The sequence below is a fragment of the Dasypus novemcinctus genome, chromosome 3 (assembly GCF_030445035.2).
Source record: "Dasypus novemcinctus isolate mDasNov1 chromosome 3, mDasNov1.1.hap2, whole genome shotgun sequence".
NCBI lineage: Eukaryota > Metazoa > Chordata > Mammalia > Cingulata > Dasypodidae > Dasypus > Dasypus novemcinctus.
The window spans coordinates 53,012,064-53,038,934 of record NC_080675.1 but is presented as its reverse complement, the minus strand read 5'-3'; the positions used below and the strand labels follow the sequence as shown (position 1 = coordinate 53,038,934).

General features: G+C 39.5%; 1 protein-coding gene across 4 annotated transcripts in view; it reads right to left on the bottom strand.

Moving 5' to 3' along the window:
- The window catches only part of ARMH4 (armadillo like helical domain containing 4), a 157,127-nt gene that overhangs the window by 99,778 nt on the left and 30,478 nt on the right, over positions 1–26,871 (bottom strand). For all 4 annotated transcript variants that reach the window (XM_004450672.5, XM_023586639.2, XM_071213913.1 and 1 more), the window contains exon 5: positions 14,540–14,794. In XM_004450672.5, the coding sequence (XP_004450729.2) occupies positions 14,540–14,794 (255 nt within the window). The remainder of the gene's footprint in view (positions 1–14,539; positions 14,795–26,871) is intronic.

Genomic DNA, 26,871 nt, shown 5'->3' with positions numbered 1-26,871 from the left:
AAAACAGCAGAATATACTTTCTTCTCCAGTGTTCACAGATAATTCTCCAGGATAGACCATATGTTGGGTCACAAAACAAGACTCAATAAATTGTATAAGATTGAAATTATACAAAGCTTCTTCTCTGACCGTATGAATGAAACTGAAAATCAATAACAGGGAGAGAACTGGAAAATCCACAAATACGTGAAAGTTGAATAACACACTCTTAATCAATTGGTCAAAGAAGAAATTGCAAGGGAAATCAGTTCATATCTTGAGAGGAATGAAAACAGGAAAACAACATATCAGTACTTAAGGGGTGCAACAAAGGCAGTGGTAAGAGGAAAATTCATAGCTGTAAATATTTACATTCAAAAAGAAGAAAGAACTAAAATCAAAGACCTAACTGCACACCTGGAAGAACTAGGAAAAAACAGCAAACTAATCCCAAAGCAAGCAGAAGAAAAGATATAACAAAGATTATAGCAAATATAAATGTAAGATGTTAAAAGAAATGAAAGCTATCAAAATCAGGAAGAAAGAAGTAAAACGTTCACTATTTTCAGATGACATGGTCCTATATATACAGAAAGTCCTGAGAAATCTACAGCAAAGCTACTAGAGCTAATAAACAAATTTAGCCAAGTGGTGTGGTACAAGATCAACATGTCAAAATCAATAGTGTGCCACACACTAGTAATGAATGATCTGAGGTAGACATCAAGAAAAAAAAATTTCATTTACAATAGCAACTAAAAGAATCAAATATCTAGGAATAAGTTTAACCAAGGATATAAAGGACTTATACACAGAAAACTACAAAACATTGCAAAAAGAAATCAAAGAATACCAAAATAAATGGAAGGATATTCCATGCTCATAGGTTGGGAGACCAAATATTGACTTTTTTTGTTTTTTTTTAAAGATTTTTTTTTATTTATTTCTCCCCGCTTTCTCCCCCTCAGCCCCAGTTGTCTGTTCTCTGGGTCTATTTGCTGCGTGTTCTTCTTTTTGTCTGCTTCTGTTGTTGTCAGCGGCACAGGAATCTGTGTCTCTTTTTTTTGTTGCGTCATCTTGCTGTGTCAGCTCTCTGTGTGTGCATGCTGCGTGTTCTTCTTTTTGTCTGCTTCTGTTGTTGTCAGCGGCACAGGAATCTGTGTCTCTTTTTTTTGTTGCGTCATCTTGCTGTGTCAGCTCTCTGTGTGTGCAGTGCCATTCCTGGGCAGGCTGAACTTTCTTTCGCACTGGGTGGCTCTCCTTATGGGGCACACTCCTTGTGCATTGAGCTCCCCTATGCGGGGGACACCCCTGCATGGCATGGCACTCCTTGGTCACATCAGCACTGGGCATGGGCCAGCTCCACATGGGTCAAGGAGGCCTGGGATTTGAACCCGGACCTCCCATGTGGTAGACAGACACCCTATCCATTGGGCCAAGTCCACTTCCCCCAAATATTGTTAAGATGCCAATTCAACCCAAAATAATTTACAGATTCAATGCAATCCTAATCAAAATTCCAACAGCTTACTTTGCAGAAATGGAAAACCAATTATCAAATTTATTTGGAAGAATATGGAGCAAAAAACATCTTGAAAAAGAAGAATGACATTGGAGGACTCTCACTTCCTGACTTTAATGCATATTACAAATCTACAGTGGTCAGAACAGCATGGTATTGCCTCAAGGATAGATATATTGATCAATGGAATCTAATCGAGAGTTCAGAAATAGGCCCTCACATCTACAGCCAATTGATTTTTGACAAGGCTGCCAAATCCACTCAACTGGGAAAGAATACTCTCTTCAACAAACGGTGCTGGGAGAATTGGATATCCATATGCAAAAGAAAGAAAAAGGACCCCTATCTCATAATGTATACAAAAATTAATTCAAAACAGATTGAAGACCTGAATATAAGAGCCAGGACCATTAACTCCCAGAAGAAAATGTAGGGAAATATCTTCAGGATCTTGTGTTGGGCTATGGTTTCTTAGACTTTCACCCCAAAGCACAAGCAATGAAAGAGAAAATAGAAAAATGCGACCTCCTCAAAATTAAAAACTTTTGTACATCAAATGAATTTGTCACAAAAATGTAAAAGGCAACCTAACTAATGTGAGAAAGTATTTGGAAACCACATATCTGATAAGGATTTACAGACTATATAAAGAAATGCTACAACTCAATAATAAAAAGACAACCCAATTTGAAAATGGGCAAAAGACTTGAATAGACATTTCTCCAAAGAGGAAATATAAATAGCTAAGAAGCACATGAGGGGAAGTGGATGTGGCTCAACCAGTTGGGAGCCCACCTACCACATGGGAGGTCCCAGGTTCAGGTTCTGGTGCTTCCTAAAGAAGACAAGCAGACACCCACACACTGCTGCAATGAGTTAGACACTGTACCTGCCACAACAAGCTAGATGCCCGCACGTGCCACAGTGAGCAAGGCACTATACCCCACTGCAACCAACAGATGCCTAAACAGATGCCACAGGTTAGCAGATGCCACAGCCCACAGGGAGCAGATGTAGCTCAGGATGTTGGGCACTCCTCTCCCATGGTGGGAGGTCCAGGTTCGGTTCCTGGTGTCTCTGGAGAAAGTGAGCAAACAGATGAGCAGACAGACAAGAGAACCATCTGGGGAGGAAAGGGATAAATAAAAATAAATAAAGTAAATAAAAAATCTTTAAAAAAAAAAAAAGAAAAAGGAGCACATGAAAAGATGTTCAACAGCACCAGCTATTAGAGAAATGCAAATCAAAACCACAATATCATTTCATACTCACTAGAATGGGTTCCAAAAACAAAAAACAAAAAAACAGAACTCTGCAAGTATACATGAGGATGTGGAGAAATAGGAACAATCATTCATTGCAGGTAGTAATGAAAAATGGTGAGCTGCTGTGAAAGACAGTTTGGCAGTTCCTCAAGAAGCTAAGTATAAAATTGCCATATGACCCAGAATTCCACTATTAGGTATAAACCCAGAAGAAATGAAAGTAGGGACTCAAATGGATATTTGCACACCAATGTTCATGGGGTAATATTTACAACTGCCAAAAGATTAAAGCAACCCAAGCACTCCATCAGCTGATGAATAGATAAAAAGCATGTGATAAATATATACGATGAAATATTATTCAGCCATAAAAAGGAATGAAGTCCTGATGCATGCAACAACATGGATGAAACCTGAGGACATTATGCTGAGTGAAATGAGTCAGATAAAAAAAGGACAAATGTTGTATGATCTCACTGACATGAACTAATTATCATAAACAAACTCATAGAGTTAGAATCTAGAACATAGGTTACCAGGGGATAAATTGCAGTTACAGAATGGGGCATAAAATGCTTAAATTGTACAAAATTTCCATTTAAGTTGATTGTAAAGGTTTGGAAATGGATGGTGGTGATGGTCATTTGTCTAGTGTCCTTGTCTTTCAACCCACAGAATTCCCTTTAGCATTTCTTGAAGCCTAGCCGTGACAAAGTCCATCAGCTTTTGTTAATCTGGGAATATCTTAATCTCATCATTTTTGAAAGACAATTTTGCCAGATATAGAATTGTTAGTTGCGTTCAGTGCATTAAATATATATTCCCACTGCCTTCTTGCTTCCATGTCTTCCATGGCTTCCAATGAGATATTGGCACTTAATTTTTTTTTATTTTTTTTCCCTGAGGTACCAGGTCCAGGGATTGAATTCTGGACCTTACATGTGGGAAGCCAGTGCTCAACTACAGAGCCACATCAGCTCTTCTGAGTTGGTTTTTTCATTTGTTTGCTTGTTTGTTTGTTTTTTTGTTTTAGGAGGCACAGGGAACCAAAGGCAGGACCTCCCATGTGGGAAGCAGATGCTCAACTGCTTGAGCCACATCCACTCTGGTCCTTAATCTTACTGAGGATCTGTTATTTGTGACACATTATTTCTCTCATGTGGCTTTTAGAGTTCTCTATTTTTGGCATTCAACATTTTAACTGTAACCTGGCACTGAGTGTGTCTATTTGGGTTTATCTCATTTGGAGTTTACTGAGCATCTTGGATATATCATGTTGTTAAGTTTGGGAAGTTGTCAGTCATTGTTTTCTTTGAATATTCTCTCTGCCCTTTCCTCACTTTCTTCTCCTCTGGGACTCCCACGACTTGTATATTAGGTTGCTTGATGGTGTCCCATAGATTACTCAGGCTCTTTCACTTTTCTTCAAACTCAATGACTTCCACTGTCTTATCTTCATGTTCACTACTTCTTTTTTCTTCCAGTTCCAATCTGCTTTTGAACTTCTGTAGGGAATTTTTTATTTCTTTTACTGTGGTTTTTACCTCTGTTTGGTTCCTTTTATAATTCCCATCTATCTATCGACATTCTCTTTGTGTTCATCTGTCTTTTCCTGATTTCCTTTATTTCTTAGTCCATATTTTCCTTTAACTCTGTGAGCATACTTAGAACTATTTTTTTAGTCTTTTTCTGAGATGTCACCAATCTTATCCTCTTCACTGATGGTTTCCAATGCTTTGATCTTCTCTTTTGCATAGGCCATCACTTTGTTTCTTTGTGATCTTTTGTTGAAACCTGGACATTTTAATATTTTACTGTGCTATCACTGGAATTTTGACTCTGAGATATCTGTTCCTTAAGCTTGTATCCAGTTAGTTATGACAGAGCTTTCCTTGAATCCCAAAAGCTAACCAAACAAAAGAAGAAAAGAAAACAGTTTTCCCAGTCTCTGCAGATTGACCTGTGTGACTGATCTTCTTCAGGGCTTATCCATACAATGAGTTTAGAGAATAGTTCCAGGCCATAATATACGGGCCTCCCTGGTCCTTTCTGGGCATGCATCTTGACTTGAGCTTGCATAGGTGTCCCTAGGAATTTCTCTCTTTACATAGGTACAAATGTCCCCTCTTCCCTAGGAAACAGTTTTCTCATGACACCTGTACATTCTACAACCATCAATCCCTTACCCCAGGCAGTCATTTGATTCCTCTCCCACAGTATACTGTAGAAGATGTCTGTGAACTGCCTTCTTCATGCAGGGCAAGTTCTGGGACAGGGAGTCCCTCAGACCATCTTCAGACACATTGGGAAAAACATACATGTGGCCCAGTATGTGAATGAGAACTACTCTGCTCCCTCTGGAACTAGGAGCAAAGATCTGCACAGCCATCTCCATGTTGAGCAAGTGAGGGGTGAGTGAGAGGCCAGCCAGGGTGCAATGAAATCCTCTGTTTTTAAGTATTTTTTTTTTCTTGATTCAGCACTTGCCCTTTTACTGCACTCATTTAACTATTTTCTGAGGTTTGAGAAAGATGTCCCAGTCAGTTTTTGCTGGTTGTTCAAAGTCTCTGAGGGGAGACAGACCCCTGAAGCTTCTCGCCTCATTTATTGATTGAGGCCCATTCATTGAATACTTATCTTTTTTTAAAAGACCTCTAGAGAAAAATATTCTACTTCCTCAGTAGAGAGTCAATGCCAATGTTAGATTCAGACTTCAGAAAAAAAAAATGAAAACATCTACAATAAGTCTGAACATAACTAACTGTTGGCTTTTTGGAAGGCTTATCCATCAACCACACTCTAGAGTGGCCAAAATTGGTCTCTCTCCAAGGAAGAAATGGACCAATGCCACCTTCAGGCACTTGTCCAGAACTCATGAACTCAAAATCTTATTCAAAATAATAACATTCATTTAACAATATTTGTCATAGGGTTCTTAGAGAATAGAAGAGACACAGTAAGCATCAGCTAAGAGAAAAGGCAAAAGAACACAGAAATCATGGGTCAAGGCATGATGATTGACAGACCTCCCTCCTCCCATCCTTTGCAACACGTAATCACATTCCCCTTGTCAGTGATCATTTAAAATGGGCATATGACTGAATCCCTGCCAATTAGTGGTGAGAGAAATACTGTTGGTAAATTGTGAGAAAGGTCTCCTCTCTCCTAAAAAGGAAACACAGTGAAAAGCCAGTTTTTTTCCTTCTCTGGAAAATGTCTTGGTATGGCATCCAAAACTACTGTAGTAATTGCACCTATAAGGAGGTCTGCATGGGGGCAAAGTCTACCTACCAAAGATGACACTGCAGCAAAATGGAAAGAACTTGGGTCACTAGTGACAACTGAGCTGCTGAGTCAACTAACTCAGAAGCTTTATCTCTGGACTTCCTATTTTGAGAAAAATATATATTTGTTTAACCAGTTTAAATTAGGATTTCTTTTACCTGAAGCTGAAGGCATCCTAGCAGATAGAAAGCAAAAAGGAAAGGATCACCATGAGTTAATTATACTGGAAATGTTTAAACATTAATATCAATATATTGACTCAACTTTGGTCGGATTGATTTTATACTTTAAAAATGATAATTGAGGAAGCAGGTGTGGCTCAGGTGAGTGAGCTCCCACCTACCAATTGGGAGGTCCAGATTCAGTTTCCAGTGCCTCCTAAAGAAGACAGCAAGCTGATATGATGGGCTGGCGCAGCAAGCTGACACAACAAGATGACGCAGTAAGATGATACAACCAAGAGACACAGTGAGGAAATACAATGAGAGACGCAACAAAGCAGGGTGCAGAAGTGGCTCAGGAGATTAGGTGCCTCTCTCCTAAATGGGAGTTCCTGGGTTCGGTTCCCCATGCTTCCTAAAAAAGAGAAGACCAGCACACAACACACAAACACAGCAAATGCAAACAACAAGGGGGTTGGGAGAAATAAATAAATAAAATAAATCTTTAAAAAAAAAAACACTTAAAAATAAAAAGGATAATTGTGCAATTTACTAGAACAACCAAATTAGAAATAACATGAGTCACAATGTCTGCTCTTTCTACAGATACTTGCTAAATAATTTGAAAATGAACTTGTGAAATCAGAGAAGCTGGTTCTGCATATGTGAATAGAGAGGTTCTTCATGCTACCTGAATCTTACCAATCAATCCACCTCAACCATAACATGGAACTTTCACTCCTGATACCCTCTATAGCAACAACACACAGTCCACTCCACAGTCACACTTACTTACAGCAAGATAAGCTAAGCTCTTTCCTCTCCAAAGCTTTAGAGGCAATGTGTATGTGACAGTGCAGAAAACAGGAATTCAGAAAACGTGAAGCCCATGAATCTACTGCTTTGCTTTAGAAAATCACCTAAGTTTTCTGCTCTTGTTGCTTTAGAGGAAATGAGACTATAAACTATTCAAAGGGCTTGCATTATTTTTAGCCAATCCCAACTACCCACTTCAATCTGTTCATTTTTTAAAGTTTATATAGTTTTAGCATTTGCTTTGGAATACCATCCATATTATAAAATAGGATGTGATAAGTTATAAATAAAATAACCCATTTAAAAATAGGAATGAAGCAGGTGGCTGATTAAAGTTTTATATTAAATAAGATTGCTTTTTAAAGGGTCTCTATTTTTGTATTTTTATTGATTCATTAAGAAAAAACTGTACTTAATTTTTCAACATTCACATGTCAACTATAGCTACTATGCAGATGTACTTTCTAAAATGATGCTGCTCATGAAATTCTCATTGAAGTCTGAGTTAGTTTCCTTTTCTGCTGTAACAAGTGACCACAAAATAAGTGACTAAAATGACATAAATTTATTATCTTACAGTTCTGGATATCAGAACTCTGAAATTGGTCTTACAGATCTGAAATCAAGGTATCAGCAGAGCTGCATTCCTTCTGGAGACTCTAGGAGAGAATCCATTTTTTGCATTTTCAGCTTCTAGAGGCTTCCTGCATTCCTTGGCTCATGGTCACATCATTCCAACCTCTGCTTCCACCATCACACCTTGTCTGATTCTTGCTCCCCTACTGCCCTCTTCTAAGAAACTTTGTAATTATACTGAACCCACCTAGATAATCCAGGATAATCTCCCATCTCAAGATCCATAACTTAATCACACCATCAAAGTCCCTTTTGCCATGTAAGGTAACATATTCACAGGGTCAGGTTCTGAAAATTAAGACATGGACATCTTTGGGGAGCCATGATTCTATCTACCAAAAAATCTTTCACAAATAAGTGAGATTTTTCTCTTTCACCTCACTTAAAAGTATTTAGGGGACAGTATCAATTTATATTGATCTAGAAGTTCTTGGTTTTGAGTTATTGATCCTAAGAGATACTCCTGGTACTCCAAGAAAAGATCGGAGAGCTACTAAAATACTCAAACACAATCTTCCTGCAGTGGGGAAAATATTTGGAACAGCTTGAAATATTTGTTCCTAGGTGGCGGACTTGGCCCAGTGGTTAGGGCATCTGTCTACCACATGGGAGGTCCGCGGTTCAAACCTTGGGCCTCCTTGACCAATGTGGAGCTGGCCCATGCGCAGTGCTGATGCGCGCAAGGAGTGTCGTGCCACGCAGGGGTGTCCCCCGCATAGGGGAGCCCCACGCGCAAGGAGTGTGCCCCGTAAGTAGAGCCACCCAGCACGAAAGAAAGTGCAGCCTGCCCAGGAATGGTGCCGCCCGCACAGAGAGCTGACACAACAAGATGACGCAACAAAAAGAAACACAGATTCCAATGCCAATGACAACAACAGAAGTGGACAAAGAAGATGACGCAGCAAATAGACACAGAGAACAGACAACCAGGGTGGGGGGTAAGGGGAGAGAAATAAATAAATAAATCTTAAAAAAAAATACAATTGAATGATACTCAGCAATAAAAAGGAACAAACTATTGATACATACAACAACATGAATGAATCACAAATTCATTATGCTGAGTAAAAGAAGCCAGACACAAAAGGTACATACTGCACGATTTCATTAATATAAAATTGTAGAAAATGGAAACTAATACACAGTGACAAAAGTAGATTAGTGGAAGAAAGTCACAGAAGCAAGAAGCTGAAATCAATAAAACCCGGAAGAGAAGGAAGAGACCAGCAGACGTGGCCATATGCCTTGCCACATGGTAGAGGAGCCAAGGATCATCAGTGGTTGGTCTTCAGGAAGAAAGCATTGCTTTGTTGATGCCCTGATTTGCACATTTTCATGACCTCAAAACTAGCTCTGAAAAAGACGGCTCTGCCAATTTTCGCTGGGGAATGGGATCCTGGAGCACCTTTTGCTGCCATCTTGTTTGAATAGAAGTCCACAGCTGAATTGTTTTTATATGCTCATTGTTTATTTTATTTAAACAGTCAGTGACAATCTAAAACCACATTTTAAAATATTAAAAGTGGTGGGTTTTTTGGTTTGCTTTTTGAGTTACTGGGAATTGGGGATTGAATCCAGGACTTAGCATATGTGGGAAACTGGTGCTTGACCATTGAGCCACATGAGCTCCCCTGAGTTGGACTTTTTCATTTATTTGCTTGTTTGCCTTTTTGTTTTTAGGAGGCACAAAGGATCAAACCCAGGACCTCCCATGTGAGAAGCAGGTGCTCAACCACTTGAGACACATCCATTCCCCATAAAATATAAAGTTTTTATGAAAAAGGAATGAAGTTCTGATACATGTGACAATGTGGAAGACATCCTGCTGAGCAAAACAAGCCAGACACAAAAGGAAAAACACTGCCCAATCCCACCCATTTGGAATACCTAGAATATACACATTCATAGTCAGAAAAGATTCCAGTTTACCAAGGTCAGGGGAAGGAGAGAATGAGGAAGTTATTTCCCAGTGACTTTTCTGTTTGGGATGATGAAAAGGTTTTGGCAATGGACAGTGGTGATGGGAACACAACCTATGAATGCAATTAACACCACTTAAAACATTTACACAAAAGTGGTTAAGATGGGAAATCCTAGGTTGCTTATATGTTTCCACAATAAAAATAATTTTTTAAAAAATAGATTAGTGGTTTCCTGGGAGTTAAAAGAAATGTTCTACATCTTGATTGTGAAAGAAGTTGCACAGGCATACATAACTGTCAAAATTCATCAGGGAGCAGATGTGGCTCAAGAATTTGAGCACCTACCTCCCACATGGGAGGTCCCGGGTTCAGTGCCTCCTAAAGAAACAAAACAATGAGCAGACAACAACCAAAAATAACAAGCAGATGATGATCAAATACAAACAAGCAAACAACAAGCAAAATCAATGAGCAGAGAAGCACATATGGCTCAGGCAACTGGGCTCCCACCTACCACATGAGAGGTTGCTGGTTTGTATCCTGGTACCTCCTAAGAAGACACGGAGCTGGTACAGTGGGCAAGCATGCAAGGTGACACAAGAGACACAACAAAAGAACATAATGGGAGACACAACAAAGCAGGGAGCAGAGGTTCCCAGTGCCTCCTAAAGAAGACAGCGAACTGACATGACAGGCAGGTGCAGGGAGCTGATACAACAAGATGATGCTACAAGAGATGTGGGGAGGAAAAACAGAACAATGGATACAACAAAGCAGGGAGTGGAGGTGGCTCAAGAGATCAGACACCTCCCTCCCACATCAGAGGTCCCAGGTTCAGCTTGCAGTGCCTCCCAAAGAAACAAAGAAGACGAACAGACTCAGCAAGTGAAAAACAAGGGGGTGGGGAGAAAGAAAGAAATAAAATAAATCTTTAAAAAAGCAAAAAACAATGAGCAATGAGCAAACAGATGAGGGAGGCATCTGAGGGGAGGGGGGAACCTCATCAAATTGTATACTTTAAGTGGGTGCCGTTTATTGTATATAAAATATACCTTAATAAAATTTATTTAAAAATTTTTTTACTCCTATTTAGTGGTAAATTGGTATAGAGGAGCTCGGTAAGGCCATATCCCAAATAATCATTTGAGTCTTGAACCATAGCCTCAAAATCTTTTTCTGAGATACACAGTGCCTCTAATGACTCATAATTATTCATAGATGGCAAGCCAACTCCCTAAATGATGAAAGCTAGTTTCTTTGACTACAATCCAAGGATAGATGTCATATGACCCTTACTTCTGTACCAAGACAGCACTCTCTCCTTGAGAGAAAAGTGCTGAAGTCTCATTGAATATTCATCCAATACATATTGTAAAAGACTTTACATGATATTTCCATATTATAAACTAATTTTACATTTTTATAGTTAAATCCAAATTTCACTTTACATGATACTTCCATATTATAAAGCCACAACCTGGGAAGTCATTTTATGTGTAAATTTTATGTCTTTGTTTTTAACCTACTTTGTAATAAGTTGTCTTTTATTTCTTATTTTATTTTGTTCATTTCAAACCAGATCATGTAGAACAGGGCTATTTCATACTAAAATTTATTCACTGTGACCATTTGAGTTTCATGAATCCAAAAAAGCAAAAGATTATGTTTTAAATTAATCCATTCCTTTAGGTATGGGACTGGATTATGTCTCGGAGGCATGATTCATGTTGAGTCTCCACCCCCTTGCTGGGTCAAAGAAAGACTCACCCAGACAGATAGAGGAAGAGAGAGCTATGCCAGATTTGGTCCTGCCAAGTGACATAAAGGAAGGTTCAAACAGCTGAGGCCCCAGGCAAAGATGTACCATTTACCTGATTCCTTACACCTGAATTTGGGAAGAAAGAGGCACAGCTGAGACCTATATAGGAGGCTCGGAAAGAAACGAGCTCTGTGTGGAGAGAGAGAGGACTACAAAACCACTTAAGCACAAAGACCCAAGAGGCTGAGCCCACGGAGCAGAAAAGAAGAAAGGGTGAGCCCAGAGGGGAAGGCTAAAACCTGGGCAGAGAGCAGTGGCCATCTTGCTTCACCATGTGGCAACAAGCCAGGATCAACAGTAGCTCACTTTGGTGAGAAAGCATCTCTGATGATGCCTCAGTTTGGACTTTTCATGGCCTTGGAACTGTAAGCCTTTACCCTAAATAAATCCCCTTTGTAAGAGCCAACATATTTTTGGTACTGTGCATCGGCAGTCCTTTGGCAAACTAAAATATTCACTTATTTGTAGACCAAGGTTTGTATTATTTTGTGTTTGTTTTATAATATTTTTGATACTTTTAGAATCTTATTATTTTCATTTGACATGTTTTTAAAGTTATTATTGCTCAGTTACATGCTGAATTAGTTCAGAAAATAGTTTAGGTAAAAAGTAAAAATTGTGACACATGCTAATGATATCTTCTGCCACTAAATGTTAGCATTCCCAGGAAACCCATCCTTTATTATCATTTCTCCTTACTATATGTATATTTCACAGGAAATTCCAGCTACATTTCAACTATAGCCTTTACACCAATTATATCTCAAGCCCAGACTTTCTCCTGAATTCCAGACCCCAAATCTGACAGCCTCCTGAACATCCCTTAGGTTCCTCACATCCAACATGCCCAGAGCTAGCTCACCATCTCTTCCAACATGCCAAACCCACTTCACTTCCTCTATGCACTATCTTCATCAGAGGTGTCACTATCCACCCATTTGCCTGAGCCTTCATCTTTCACATGGACAACTTTATTGGGATCATAAATGGCCTTTTCTCTCTCCAGTCTCACTCTTTCTCCATTGCACTTTCACCAGAATAGTTTTCATAAAAGATAAGTTAAAACCTCTTGGTATTCAAACGTCTTTTTGATGCAGCTTCTGCCTGTCTTTCCAGCTTCATCTGCTGCCATGTCTCCTAAAGCCTCCTTTTACCTGCTTGTAATGTTCTTTGCCAACCCACCTGCAGTTCTTCATGTGTGCCATGCTTTTTTTTGTCACTCCAATGCCTTTGTGCATGTTATTTCTTTGGCCTACTTCCCCTCCAAACTATCTCACTCCTATTTATATATATATATATAAAGCAACAACTCAGAACACCCCAAGCTCATTTAAATAGCCCCTTTTTACATTTCCACTTTGCCTTCCTATAATCTACTTATATTATAAAATTCAGTATCATGCACAGAAATGGGCTCTGCCCTAAATAAGAGATGGCACTGACATGTTTATTATGTGAAATTAGTGCCTTGCAAAGAGCAGAAACATAGTAGGTGCTCAGTTAGGTTGGTTAGATTAATCAAATCTAAATCTAACCCAACAGAGAACTCTATAAAGGAAGAGCGCATGCTCATACATAGTTCTTTAGTACCAGAGATTATGAAAAGGATTTCTCCTTAGACTGAAAATCTTCAAAAGTTTTACCAAGTCCAGTTTGAGCTTCAAAAAAACAGCACAATCATGCACAGCTACAGTGGTCCCACTCCATACTTGCTTTTTTATACTGCTAATCTAAAGGAGAAATTTCATGAGATCAGAGAGAAAGATCTTTAATAAATCTTAGACACTAGAAGTCTAAATTTGAAGTTTAAGTTGAGACATCAAGATATACTAGGTATGGGGAAGCGGATGTCACTCAACAAATAGAGCTTCTGCCTACCATATAGAAGGTCCAAATGTTCGATACCCAAGTCCTCCTGACTTGTGTGGTGAGCTGGCCCATGCACAGTGCTGCTGCACGCAAGGAGTGCTGGCCCACGCAAGGATGCCCCCACATAAGGGTTTCCCCGCACAAGGAGTGGCCCCTGCACAAGGAGAGCCACCCTGCGTGAAACCGCAGCCTGCCCAGGAGTGGTGCCACACACACGGAGAGCTGATGCAGCAAGATGACACAACAAAAAGAGACACAGATCCCCCCAGTGCTGCCTGATGAGAATACAAGCAGATACAGAAGAACACACAGTGAATGGACACAGAGAACAGACAACGGGGGGGGGGAGGGGGGATAAATAAATCTTTTACAAAAGATACACTAGGTATGAATTTGAGTGGGGTCACAAACCAATATCCCGTTTTTCAATGAAATACCAAAAATACCCAAAAAATGGTTATATGACTTAACCCTAAACTCTGTCACACAAGACATAAAAGGGTCTAAACTGTTAAAGACTAAGAGAATTTTGGAGAAGGGATTTCTTTGACCTCACGTCAAGAGAGCAGAGCTTCAAGGAACCATTCAAAGCTTAACATGTACTAAGGTCCCCGAGAAAAGTCCAATAGGAAAGAGACTGACCTGGGAGCCACTCTGCTGACAGAGGAAAGAGTGTGAATTGGGGTCAGCGTGCATTCTGGAAGTCTATCACCACAAATGCAGGCTATGCAGAAGAGAAAGTAAGCATGGAGTTGTCTAGATACTTTAATTGCTGAACCGAGACTGTGTTTGCCAATATAATACAATCTCAGAACAAACAGAAGTCATGGGACTACCCAAATGTTCACCCAGTAGCCAGGAAATAATTTCTCCTAGTGAATAAATTCTAAAAGGACACAGGGCAGCAAAATATATTTGTTTTATGGTTGCAGTCCATTTGCACTGCTTCTGGTTACACATATCTCTCCAATTGGAAGTCTTCCTAAAACCTCTGACAGTTTTCCAGCTGGGAAGGCCGGATGGAATTCTTTCCAAAAATCAGGTAATCTGCTCTTAATGGGCAGATTGGTGACATTATATCAAGCTTAGCTATGTATGAGCTTAAATATAAACATGGTGAAGAAATAAAGAATATCTCTTTCCTGAACAAACCACCCATAAACAAACAGAAAATCCATTTGTCTCCATTACTGATGCCAATGAAAGCTGTAACCTTAGAAAAATAAAGAGGGAAGGAGGGAAGAGAAAATCCACAGGACTCTTACCTAGGCCCTGATTCTGCTGTTCCCACTCAATAGCATCTGGCACCTGGTAGGTGGCCCCCTCCAATGGGCTCATGTCTCCCAGCTCTAAGCCAGGTTCCTGGGACGTGAGGCCAGGGAGAGTAAACCCAGGCAGCTCAGTGTCACTGTCCAAGCTCTCATCCAGGGAGTCTGCATCTTTATCTTCCTCGTCTTCCTCCTCATCTTCCTCCTCTTCATCTTCCTCCTCTTCATCCTCCTCATCCTCATCTTCTCCCTCTGGACAAAAAAGAAATAAGAGAAAACCATGAATAAATAGAGCAAGTACACAGCTACTCAAGCAAATTAGTCTTTTGAAATTTTTTGAAAAAGTAATCATACTTGGCCTTTTAAAACAAAACAAATTTTATGACCAAAGTTGAGTCATATGAACTTTGCTTCATTATGCACCAAACAGCTTACATTTTATTATTATTTTTTAAGGAGGTACCAGGGATTGAAGCCAGGACCCCATACATGGGAAACAGGTGCTCAAACCCCTGAGCTACACCTGGTTCCCGATAACTTACTCTTTTTTTTAAAGATTTATTTATTTATCTCCCACCCACTCCCACCCCATTGTCTGATCTCTTTGTCATTTGCCATGCCTTCCTCAGTGTCTGCTTGTCTTCTCTTTAGGTGGAACCAGGAATTGATCCTGGGACCTTCTGGAGTGGGAGAGAGGTGCTCAATCACTTACACTACCTCAGCTTCCTGATCTGCTGTGTTTCTTATTGTCTCTTCTCTGTGTCTCTTTGTATTGTGTCATCTTGCTGTGCCAGCTCTCTACATGGGCCAGTTTGCAGCACAGGCCAGCACTCCTGCATGGGCCAGCACTCCACTTGGGCCAGTTCCCCGCATGGGCCAGCACTTCTGCATGGGCCAGCGCTCCTGCATGGGCCAGCACTCTGCTTGGGCCACCTCTCTGCTCGGGCTAGCTCGCCACACAGGCCAGCTTGCCTTCACCAGGAGGCCCCAGGAATTGAACACTGGACCTCCAATATGGTAGGCAGGAGCCAAATTGCTTGAGCTGCATCCACTTCCCCCCAATAGCTTACACTTTAAACATCCAAAACTACTGTTACGTCAGATAATTATCACACATCATGTTTATTGGGAGCCAAAGTTCAGGTAATGTGAGTTCATATTAAAGTCATATTTAAAAAGTTAGAAAACTTCTTCCTTTCTTTTGGAGATCATTAAAGGCTTATCAGTTAGAGAGCTAAAATACAAAAAGAACTTGAAAAGAATTGGTCCAATTCCTCAATGTCTCCTATAACTGAACAAGAGAATTCATTATTTTGGCATGAATTTCTTTCAACTCTCCTTCCACATTAGCAAACAGAACTCCAAGAATGTTAAGTGAGAAATACAAATACACAAATCCACTCAGGATTCTGTTCTCCTTTGGGAAGAAGGACCCAAGAAAATGGAAACAATTGCATCAACTTTCTCAATTCGATTCCAAAGGGGATTGGGAAAGGGGATATTGATTAAGAATGATCAGAAATGCAATACAATGCATGAAATATCATTTTCACTATCATCATTATAAGAGTTAATATTTACATTTTGTCATTCCCAGTGTTCCAAGTAGAATAGGTTTAGTGGACATAAGAGACACAGTTTTGTTTCCTTCCACCAATTTTCATTTTCTAAGAAGACTTCTTGGCCCCATCCTTACCCTGGATTCACCTCTTAAGCCCCTGATAAGAGCCTGAAAGTTCACTGAAGGCCTTCCCTCTCTTTTCCCCTTGGCTGCTAACACAGCTCCTACTGCAACAGGGAACTCTCCTCAGATGGTGGAGTGAAGAGGAGAGAAGGGAGTATATTAGGGTTCTCTAGGGAAACAGAACCAACAGGAGATAACCAAAAACATTGTGAGATTTTATAAAATTGCCTTACATGACTGGGGATGCACGAATCCAAATTCTGTTGGGCAGGTCCCAATGAAGGTTCACAATGAATTCCCCAGGAGAAGTAGGCTGTCTAAAGTAGAGATGGGAATTCTCTCTTCTGACTACTGAAATCCCTTCTCCATTTAAGGCCTTCAACTGATCGTATGAGACATCTCATTGTTGAAGGCAATCTCCTCAGTTGATTGTAGATGTAATCAGCTATACGTGCAATCAACTCACTGAGGATTTAAGTCCATGAAATGTCCTCACAATACAATTTGGCCAGTGCTTGTTTGACCAAACAACTGGGCACCATTACCTGTCTAAGCTGACATACAACCATCACAGGAGAACAAAAATCACCCCAGAAAAGAACAGGAAATGAGGTAGGAGGGTAGGCAGAGGCCAGATTTCATATGGACTTTGTAGACCTTGATAAACCTTCATAAATTTACTTTAAATGTGACAGGAAAGCATTGGAGATTTTGAGCAGGACAGAGATATAATCTAACATTTTCAAAGGATGACTTGCTGCATGGTGGAGAACAGGCATATTAGACCAAGAGAGGAAACAAGAACCATCAGGAGGCTATATCAAACCCAGGTAACAGTTGGTGATGCTTTGGGCTATGGTGTGGTCCAGGAAGGAGTGTGAGGGAGTCCAACTTGGAATCTAATTTGAAAGTAGATCCCTGCTGGAAACACGATGTACGATAGGGGAGGAAGAAACGGGTTAAGATAATTACAAGATTTGGGGCCCAAGCAACTGAGCAAGTGATATTGTATATTGAAAATGGGAAAGAGAAGGTGGAAAAATCAAGAATTTTATCTGAGGCATATTGTGTGATGCCTATGCCTATGACATTCAATGAAAATATTGGAATTCTAGGGGAAGGTCAGAGCTGTACATAAAAATTTAGAAGCCGTAAATATATATATTTTATTTTTTAAATTGAGACTGGCTGAGATCACCAAGAGAGTGAGTGTAGATAGAAAGAGAAGCAGTCCAGAGACCAAGCCCCAGGCAATCCAACATTCAGAGGCTGAGTAAGAGACTTGAGAATTTCCCTCAGCCTTTGACATTCCCTCTGGCTTTGAGAAAAGGTGTTTCGGTGAAATGGTAGGGACAAAAGCCAGATTGAAATGGGTCAAAAGAAAATCAGAAAAGAAGTAGAACAGCAAATAAAACTTTTACAAGAAATTCAGCTGAAAAAGAGAACAGGGACATAAGAATGTAGCTGGAGGGAGATATGGAATCAAGGGAGGGTTTTTTAAAATAGGCAATACTAGAATTCGTAAGTTGATTGTAAGATCTGGAAGGGTAGAGAAAATTGATGGTGCTGGAGACAGAGGGGAGAGCTGCTGGAGCAATGGTCTGAGAGATGTGATATCATACAGGGGCTACAGACCTGAACTCTGGAGCCCCAGGAATTTATTATGACTGTGGATTTGGACAAATTACTGAATTTCATAGTGCCTCAGTTTTCTCATCTATAAAATAGGTATTTTTCCTACCTTGCAGAGTTGTGTAAGAACTACAATAGCTAATATATATAAAGTACTTAGAATTGAGCCTGACATACAGTGGCGACTGTGTTAAGTTTAGCCTCTTTGCTATTATTGAGAGGGGATAGCATCCAGGGCACAAGCAAATGGGTTGGTTCAGATCCACCCTCCCCTGCAACAGAAGGAAAGGCAGAGAAAATGGGCACAGATGCAGGGAGGTGGGTACATTTTGTGGTGGGAATGTGTGAGAGTCATCTTCATATTTCTTCTCTTTTCTCGTCAAATATGAAATTGGAAAGGGGAAGAGAAACGTTGGAGGTCTGAGACGAGATAAGGATGTGTGAAATAGTCATCTTGGAGAGTGGGTGAGTGAATTATCTAGGAAGGTGAGATAGGAGTATCAGGCAGCCGGATGGGCCCACTGGAGATGAGACATCATACATCTAAAGTGAGAGACCCGTTAAGATGGTTGTTTCTCTCCAGGCACATTCAGCTGCTTGGCTGTTTGGCATGGCATGGAGAAGGCAAAGAGATTTAAGCAGTGGTAAGTTTTGCAAGGAGAGCTCAATGGAGAAGGAATAGAGAAGGAAGGTTGTATGTGAAAGGAGAGATTATAAAGGTGGAACAAGGACTCTTAGGCAAGTATAGAAAACATGAGGAGGAGGTTGGAGAGTGAAAAAGTGACAAGGTCAATGGATTTTGGAAATAACCATCAGGGGTCATGAGACTATTTGAGGGTTTTACTGACTTTCTTTTTGTAGACAGAAATGGCTCATTGGCTAAAATTAGCATTTCTTTATTTTTGAAGCATTATAAATTCATTGTTAGTTCCCTTTCCTCCCCACAAACCTATGAGATTTGTGATTTATGGAATAATTGTGACAATGTGATACTGATCCCATAGGCATGTAAAAGCAAAACCAGGGCTCTGAGCACTGAATTTTCAGTTCATTGCTGACCAGTTGTCCTCTGACCACTACCACCCACCAACAATACCTTCTACTTGGTCCTCAACTTCTTCTGTTAATTCCTCCTCTTGAAAGTATAATATTGTAAAAACGGAAAGGGTCCTCAAAAGTCATCTTATTCCATACTTTTGCACCCCAAAGAGAGGGCTGCATCTAAACAAGTCTAGACCAAAAAGAATGTTGCTACCTTTAGGACCACCGTGTTCCTTCACTTTCTCCTTGTGCTGAAATGCCCAATATGAGATGTCTTCTTCCAGGTCAGACAATAAAACCAACGAGCAGTCTCTCCAAAAACACCTTATTGGGCTCTAAACAATCCACATGGGAAATAAGGAAGGACCCTGATTTGCATGTGGGATAAAAAAAGGGGGTTCTCCTTTGGCACCAACTTCTACCTTTCAGTACAAAGCAACTGATAAAATTTATTTTCGTCACTTTTAGTATTTGGAAAATCATAGAGCAAGCCTAAGGTGGTTGATATATAAAAAGGAAGTTTTGGTGACTGTGTGGAAAGGATGGGAAAAAGGTAAGTCTTATAAGAGGTTTAGCCTTCCCTTTTAGTCTAGCATCTTCTCTTCCTACCACTTTCTGCCAGTGAATGTTCTTGTCTTTTTAGGTACCTACAATAACTTTGTAGCTGTTAAACATCTTTAGTAATATGACACCTGTACCCTGCATTTACCAGTGAGAGATTAACTATTATTACAGGTCAATAATAAGAAAAAAATGGGGAAACGGACTTTGGCCCAGTGGTTAGGGCGTCCGTCTACCATATGGGAGGTCCGCGGTTCAAACCCCGGGCCTCCTTGACCCGTGTGGAGCTGGCCATGTGCAGCGCTGATGCGCGCAAGGAGTGCCGTGCCACGCAAGGGTGTCCCCCGCGTGGGGGAGCCCCACGCGCAAGGAGTGCACCCCGTCAGGAGAGCCGCCCAGCGTGAAAAGAAAGAGCAGCCTGCCCAGGAATGGCGCCGCCCACACTTCCCGTGCCACTGATGACAACAGAAGCGGACAAAGAAACAAGACGCAGCAAATAGACACCATGAACAGACAACCAGGGGAGGGGGGGAAATTAAATAAAATAAAATAAATCTTTAAAAAAAAATAAGAAAAAAATGTATCATCACCTTCCCTCATATCAGCAAAATAATATGTTTTATAACAACTAGACTCAAACAGATGGAAAAACACTGAATATAGGAAAGATACTCTTATTCTCTGTTGTATCACCAACGATTAGCACAGTGCTCAACCATTAGCAAAGCTCAAGAAATATCTGTTGAATGAATGAACAAATGAATGAGTGCGTGAATAATGACATAGATACAGGTTTTTAACAACTGGCTAAACCTAAGGAAATTAGAGAGTAATGTTTAATAAACAATTAGCAACACATTCCTCTGAGTAATCTTGCAACAAGCACAAAAGCAAGATGTAAGACCAAGGGTGCAAAATAAGCCAGAGTTCTAAGGATTCACTTTCCAATCGTTAAAAACTGAAGAGAAAATCATCTGTATTTCAGCCACTTTCAACTAGTTATACACACAAAAAATAATGATGTCATGAACATCTCTGAACACAAAGGACAATGACATGCTATAAATGTTTGGCAAATAAAACCATGCCAAAAACAACCGAAGGAAGAAATCATTCAACTAACGCTGAGTTACTTAAAAGTTATAGGGTAATGCATTCTGAATTTTGCAATTTTGTTTAAATAAATCCCAAAATTAATTTTAGTTTCTCTGAATCCCAAATAAGAATGTGGGTCAAGGAGAAAAGAATACAATTGTTGAACACAAAGACTTCAGGAAGAAAAAAATGAGCCTCTGAGAGGAAGTAATCACTTGCGGTTTACCATGTGAGCAGATACACCTCATAAATCAACATCTGGTGACAATGCTCAAAAGACTTGAAGTTGTGTTTGTCCTGAGAATCCCTAAAACACTGAAACCCAGGAAGTTTCAGAGAGTTTAACCTGAGTGTCCCTTCTACTCATGTCACCTAAATGGCAAGCACATCCCTGAACAGACACTTGTTTTTCCCAGACTGACTTGATGCAGAATACTTATCATACTAAAATACAACAGTAACACTAACAGCAAAAAAGGGAGACAGTAATAATGGTTGCAGAGTAGTCATCTCTATTAACAGGCAAAATCATCCCACCACATTTCACTGTTCCCACTCCCAAACACAGGACACATGCTTTATAAAATTGCTTTCTCACTCTTGTTGAATCAGCATCTCCTAGAATGCTCAGAGAATCCACTGAATTCAGGATGCACAATCAGGCATCGGCTGAGATTCCTGGTCATGGAACTAATGGATTTCCCATACATTTCTTACCAAGATCGAGTCACTTGAGGTTGTCACAAATTCTGATACCTAATAATACCTAATAATAGTGTAAAAAATTGAGTAAGGCACCAGTCAAAAACCTGAGATGTCCAAACAGTAGACAGCTCAGCAGATAACAGGCACTAGGACATGGATCAATAGCTGACTGTTGTGCTTGAGATGAACTGATACAGTTAAAATTAAAACTGTTAGGGAAGCGGACTTGGCCCAGTGGTTAGGGCATCCGCCTACCAGATGGGAGGTCTGTGATTCAGACCCCCGGCCTCCTTGACCCGTGTGCAGCTGGCCCACACACAGTGCTGGTGTGCACAAGGAGTGCCCTGCCACGAAAGGGTGTCCACGCATAGGGGAGCCCCACGCGCGGGGAGTGCACCCCATAGGGAGAGCTTCCCAGCGCGAAAGAAAGTGCAGCCTGCCCAGGAATGGTGCCGCACACACGGAGAGCTGACACAAGACGATGCAACAAAAAGAGACACAGATTCTCATGCCACTGAAAACAACAGAGGCAGACAAAGAAGAATAAGCAGCAAATGGACACAGAACAGACAACTGGGGCAGGGGGTGGGGGGAAAGGGAAGAGAAATAAAATAAATAAATCTTTAAAAAAAATAAAAATAAAATAATAAAACTGTTAAATGTTAAACAGAAATGTCAGGTAGTGCCATGAGACCAAGAGATGCCTTGTACCCTCTCTAAGCCAATTTCATCTGTCTGGTCACTCTCTGACAGAATCTCCTATCAAATGTTCCATAACCCATAACAATATTCTGTACTCACATGGGGCTTTTTCTTTTGAGGAATTCAAAATGCTTTACAGGCACTATCTTGCAAACTTATATTGTTAGCTAGACAGGGAGCAGGTTTTATAGGCTTTGTTTTATTTACAGTTTACAGAGCTGGTGAAGTATTAATAACTGCCTTGAATGCTCAAATAACAGGCATGACCTAAAATGGGTTTGTTCAAATGCAAAACTTTTTTTTAAGTTTTTTTTTAATTTCTCTCCCCTGCCCCCCCCCCCCACTTGTCTGCTCTCTGTGTCCATTCACTGTGTGTTCTTCTGTGTCCACTTATATTCTTGTCAGTGGCACCGGGAATCTGTGCCTCTTTTTTTTGCATCATCTTGCTGCGTTAGCTCTCCGTGTGTGCGGTGCCACTCCTTGGCAGGCTGCACTTTTTTCACACTGGGCGGCTCTCCTTACAGGGTGCACTCCTCGTGCGTGGGGCTCCCCTACGTGGGGGACACCCCTGCATGGCAGGGCACTCCTTGCATGCATCAGCACTGTGTGTGGGCCAGCTCAGCACACGGGTCAGGAGGCCCTGGGTTTGAACCCTGGACCTTCCATGTGGTAGGTGGATGCTCTATCAGCTGAGCCAAATCCGCTTCCCCAAATGCAAAACTTTTGACTCTTTAAGTCCAGTCCATTTTCTTTATTCATTGCAAATATTTCTGCCTAAGGTTACCAAAACCAAGAGTTTTGATTTTGTTCAGGACAAAGTCCCTCGGTTAACTCCCAACAGAATCAGTAGTGTCCAATAATATTCATAGCAGCATTATTCACAATAGCCAAAATGTGGAAGCAACCCAAGTGTCCATCAACTGATGAATGGATAAACAAAATGTGGTGTGTGCATACAATGGGATGTTATTCAGCCATAAAAAGGAATAGGAAGAAAAAACAAAAGGAATGAGGTTCTGATACATGCTACAACATGGATAAACCTTAAAGACATCATGAAGAGTCAAATAAGCCAGACACGAAAGAACAATATGATTCAATTTATATGAAATACCTAGAAAAAGCAAATACATAGAGACCATAAATAGGTTACAAGTTACCAGGAGCTGGAGTTAAGGGGAAGGAATGGGGAGCTATTGATTAATAGGAACACAGTTTTTGTTTGGGGTAAGGAAAGTTTCGATAATGGATGGTGATGATGGTAGCACAATATTGTGAATATAATAATATCACTGAATTATACACATGAAAGTAGTTAAAATGGGAAACTTGGTGTTATATACATGTTGCCATAATAAAAACATTTTAAAGGCAATAATAAATTTTTAAAAAAATAAAAATCAGTAGAAAAGATGGGAGAAAATGTTCCCTATGGCTCTGGCCTGTGCTATCTGCACTGTGCTACAAAGTTCACTTGACATTTAATAGGCAGTTCCCACCAAAGATGCTCAGTTTCTTTAATTCTGTTTTTATCACAGCTTAGATATTTTTAGTTTTCCAGAAGAATTGAGAGAACTAGCTAGCATCCCGAGTGGTACTGATGAGTCAAAGGTTTTCCCCTTGGTGACAATGTGCCATTCCAACAATGGGAGTAAGAAAACCAGAGCGGTAATTCCTCTTCCCCAGCATAGTCTCTCTATCCTTGGCTTACAAGAATAGGATCTCACCCGTCCTGTCCCTTTCTTGAAGTTGAAATGATTCATTTGGGTATTTATATTTTCCCTATTTACTTATTAGTTTTAAATGCCAGACCTCTTTCTCTGGTACCCTTTTTCTTTACTAAGTTTAAAATTAAATCTATGGTCCACATATCAGGACACAAAAGAGGAAGAACTCCATGAAAGCAGACAGGGTAGCTTCACTGGGCAAAGGCGAACTGAGCATGTATTCCTCTTTCTCCTACTTTCCCTAGGAGGTAACGGCTCTGACATATCCCAGTGGTACCACTTCTAAAAGAAGAAACATGTTAGCATGCATTTTCCTGGGAACGCCTATGCCAATAGAATCAAACGCCATAATGAGCAAAAGGGTTTTTGCACATAAAGAACAATGAAAGTATTGTGAATGGCATTGCTTTTCATATACATATATATCTTTTTTCATTTGGGCATCAAATTGGACACAAAACCAAAAAATCAGAAAAGGAAAAAATTAAACTTGTCCTGAGGATGTGAAGTGACTCTCCAGCAGATGGCTCTCCGGGATCAGAAGGGGCCAGAGAACCCCAAAAGCTTTTGAATTACTACAAATTCCAGCAACTCAGCTGATTTGGAATTCATAGGATTTCATTACATTTCTAAAATTCTGAGGTATTCCCATCAACTAAGTGCTTTTACATTTTTATCACATAACATTAAGAGTATAAAGAGAATTTACATACACGTGTCCAATTTTAAGCCTAATAATAAAATGAATCTGAAAGAACTCACCATTCAACATAAGAACTGGAATAGTACTAACACTGTTGCATCCATCTGCAGTTTCCTCTCCCTTCTTAAACCCCTTACTGCCATAAAAATTACTGAATATTATATTCTAGGACTTGGGTTTTTTTCCCATTGAAGACTATGTTTTTAAATTTCATACATGTAGTTGCACAAAGTATTGGTTTGTCAGTTTTCACTGATGAGTTGTTTTCCATTATGCAAATATGTTATAATTTATATATTCACTTGTCAAACATTTGGGTTATTTTGTTCTTGCCAATTTTTTTTTTTTTTTTTGCTTTTATGAATAGTGCTTCTATGACCATTCGTATATATGATTTCTAGAGTATCTGTTCAAGAGTTTCTCTAGAATCCAAAAGTGGAAATGCTGGATCAAAAGGAACACAAATGTTCAACCTGCTAGCTAATATCTAGATAAATTTCCTTGGCTCCATATCCCCTCCAACCCTTAGTGTGGTCAAACAGTTTTTTTTTCAAACCACTGTGTAGGTCATTGTCAACGTTAACTTGCATTTCCCTGAATAGTGATGAGGCTGAGTACCTTTTCACATGTTTATAATCCATTGGGTTGTCTGACCTTCTCCTATTGATTTTTTGGAGTTCTATTCTCAACACTAATCCTTTATCAGTTATACATATTACAAAGTAAATATCTTCTCTTGATTTGGAATTATATATTTCACATGCTTAATGTATCTGAATTTATCCATTTATCAATCTTTTCTTTTGTAGTTAACAGTTTTGTGTTAGATCTAAAAAAAAAAATCGTTCTCCATCCTGAGTCAGAAAGATGTTCTCCTATGATTTTTCTCAAATTTTCAGGCTTTGCCTTCTGCATTTTTCTTCAAACCATATGGAATGGATATTTGTGTATCACAAGACATCAGGATCTGATTTAATTTTTTTATATGGAAAGTCAATTATCACAGAATTATTTTTTTAAATGCTTTCTCCACTTCTCTACAGTTCCATCACTACCATATATCAAGGACCCTTAAATAAGTGTGTCTGTTTCCATGCTCTCTATTCTGTTTAACTAGTCATTTTGAATATTCCTGTCTATGGCCACACTGTATGAACATATAAAGTTATAAGGATGGCTTTAGAAGTATTAATATCTGGTAAGGCAAGTGTCCTCCTCCTCCACTTTAGCCTGCTTTAGGAATGCATTGGCTCTTTCTTGGGCTTTTGCTAGTCTATAAATTTTACAAAAAAAAAAAAAATGTAAAGTTGCTCTGAATTAATGAGGTAGAAAAATTAAATCTTATTTCAATTATTTAATTCCTTCTATTTTCTTTAAGTTTCTTCTATTCTATTATTATTACCCTATCTTCTGGTTTCCATTTTGTTGCTGTGAAGTCTGCTGTCAGTCTAAACATTGTTCCTTTGTAGGCAATCTGTCTTTCCCCTTGGGTGGGGATTTTTTCTCTTTGTCTTCATTATTCTCCAATTTCACTATGATGTGTCTAGGTGAGAGTTTCTCTTTAACATTTTAAATTGATGTATTACATGTATGTAATACATTACAACAACCCAAAAGTGCGCAACTTAATAAACTGTTAAAAAGTGAACAGACCAGCCTATTTACCACCCAGATTTTTCTTTTTAAAAAGGAACATTTTAACCACCCAGATTTTTCTTTTTAAAAAGGAACATTTTATTGTCCCAGAAGCCCCATTCAGTCTTCCCTTACTACTCCAAAGGTAAACACCATCCTGAATTATAACACCATGAATTAAATGTGGTTTTTGTTTTTTTATATATATAAATGGACTCCTGTAGTTTGTATTTCTTTGTGTCTAGCTTTTCTCACTGTGAGATGCATTCACATTGTTGCACAAACAATCATTCACTTATTTCTATGGCCATATAGTTTTATATTGTATTAGCACACCACAATTTATTTGTTCATTCTACTGTTGATGGACATTAACATTGTTTCAAGTTCTGGACTTTTTCAAATAATGCTGCTGTGACCATCACTGTGTATGCTTTTCGGTGTACTTGTGTTTACATTTCTATGGGATGGAAGGGATTTTTTTTATTTATCTTCTTTGCTACATTTTGTGTTTCTTGATCCATGGATTCATGTCTTGCATTTTCTAGAAAATTTTCAGCTGTTGATACTAAAAATCATTTCTCTCTTCCATTCACTCCATTTTCTCCTATTGGACTCCTGAATTAAGTGAGAAGTTCTCACTATTCTCCACGTAGCTTAACTTTCCTTTCATGTGGTCTAATTTGTTGTCTCTTGTGCTGCACTCTCTATGTCTTCAAATCTATCTTCCAGTTTACTAATTCTTTTGGTATGGTTATTAACCCATCACTGAAGTTTTTTCCCAACAATTGTATTTTCATTTCTGAATGTTTTGTTAGGTTCTTTTTTAAAAATCTTCAAGGTT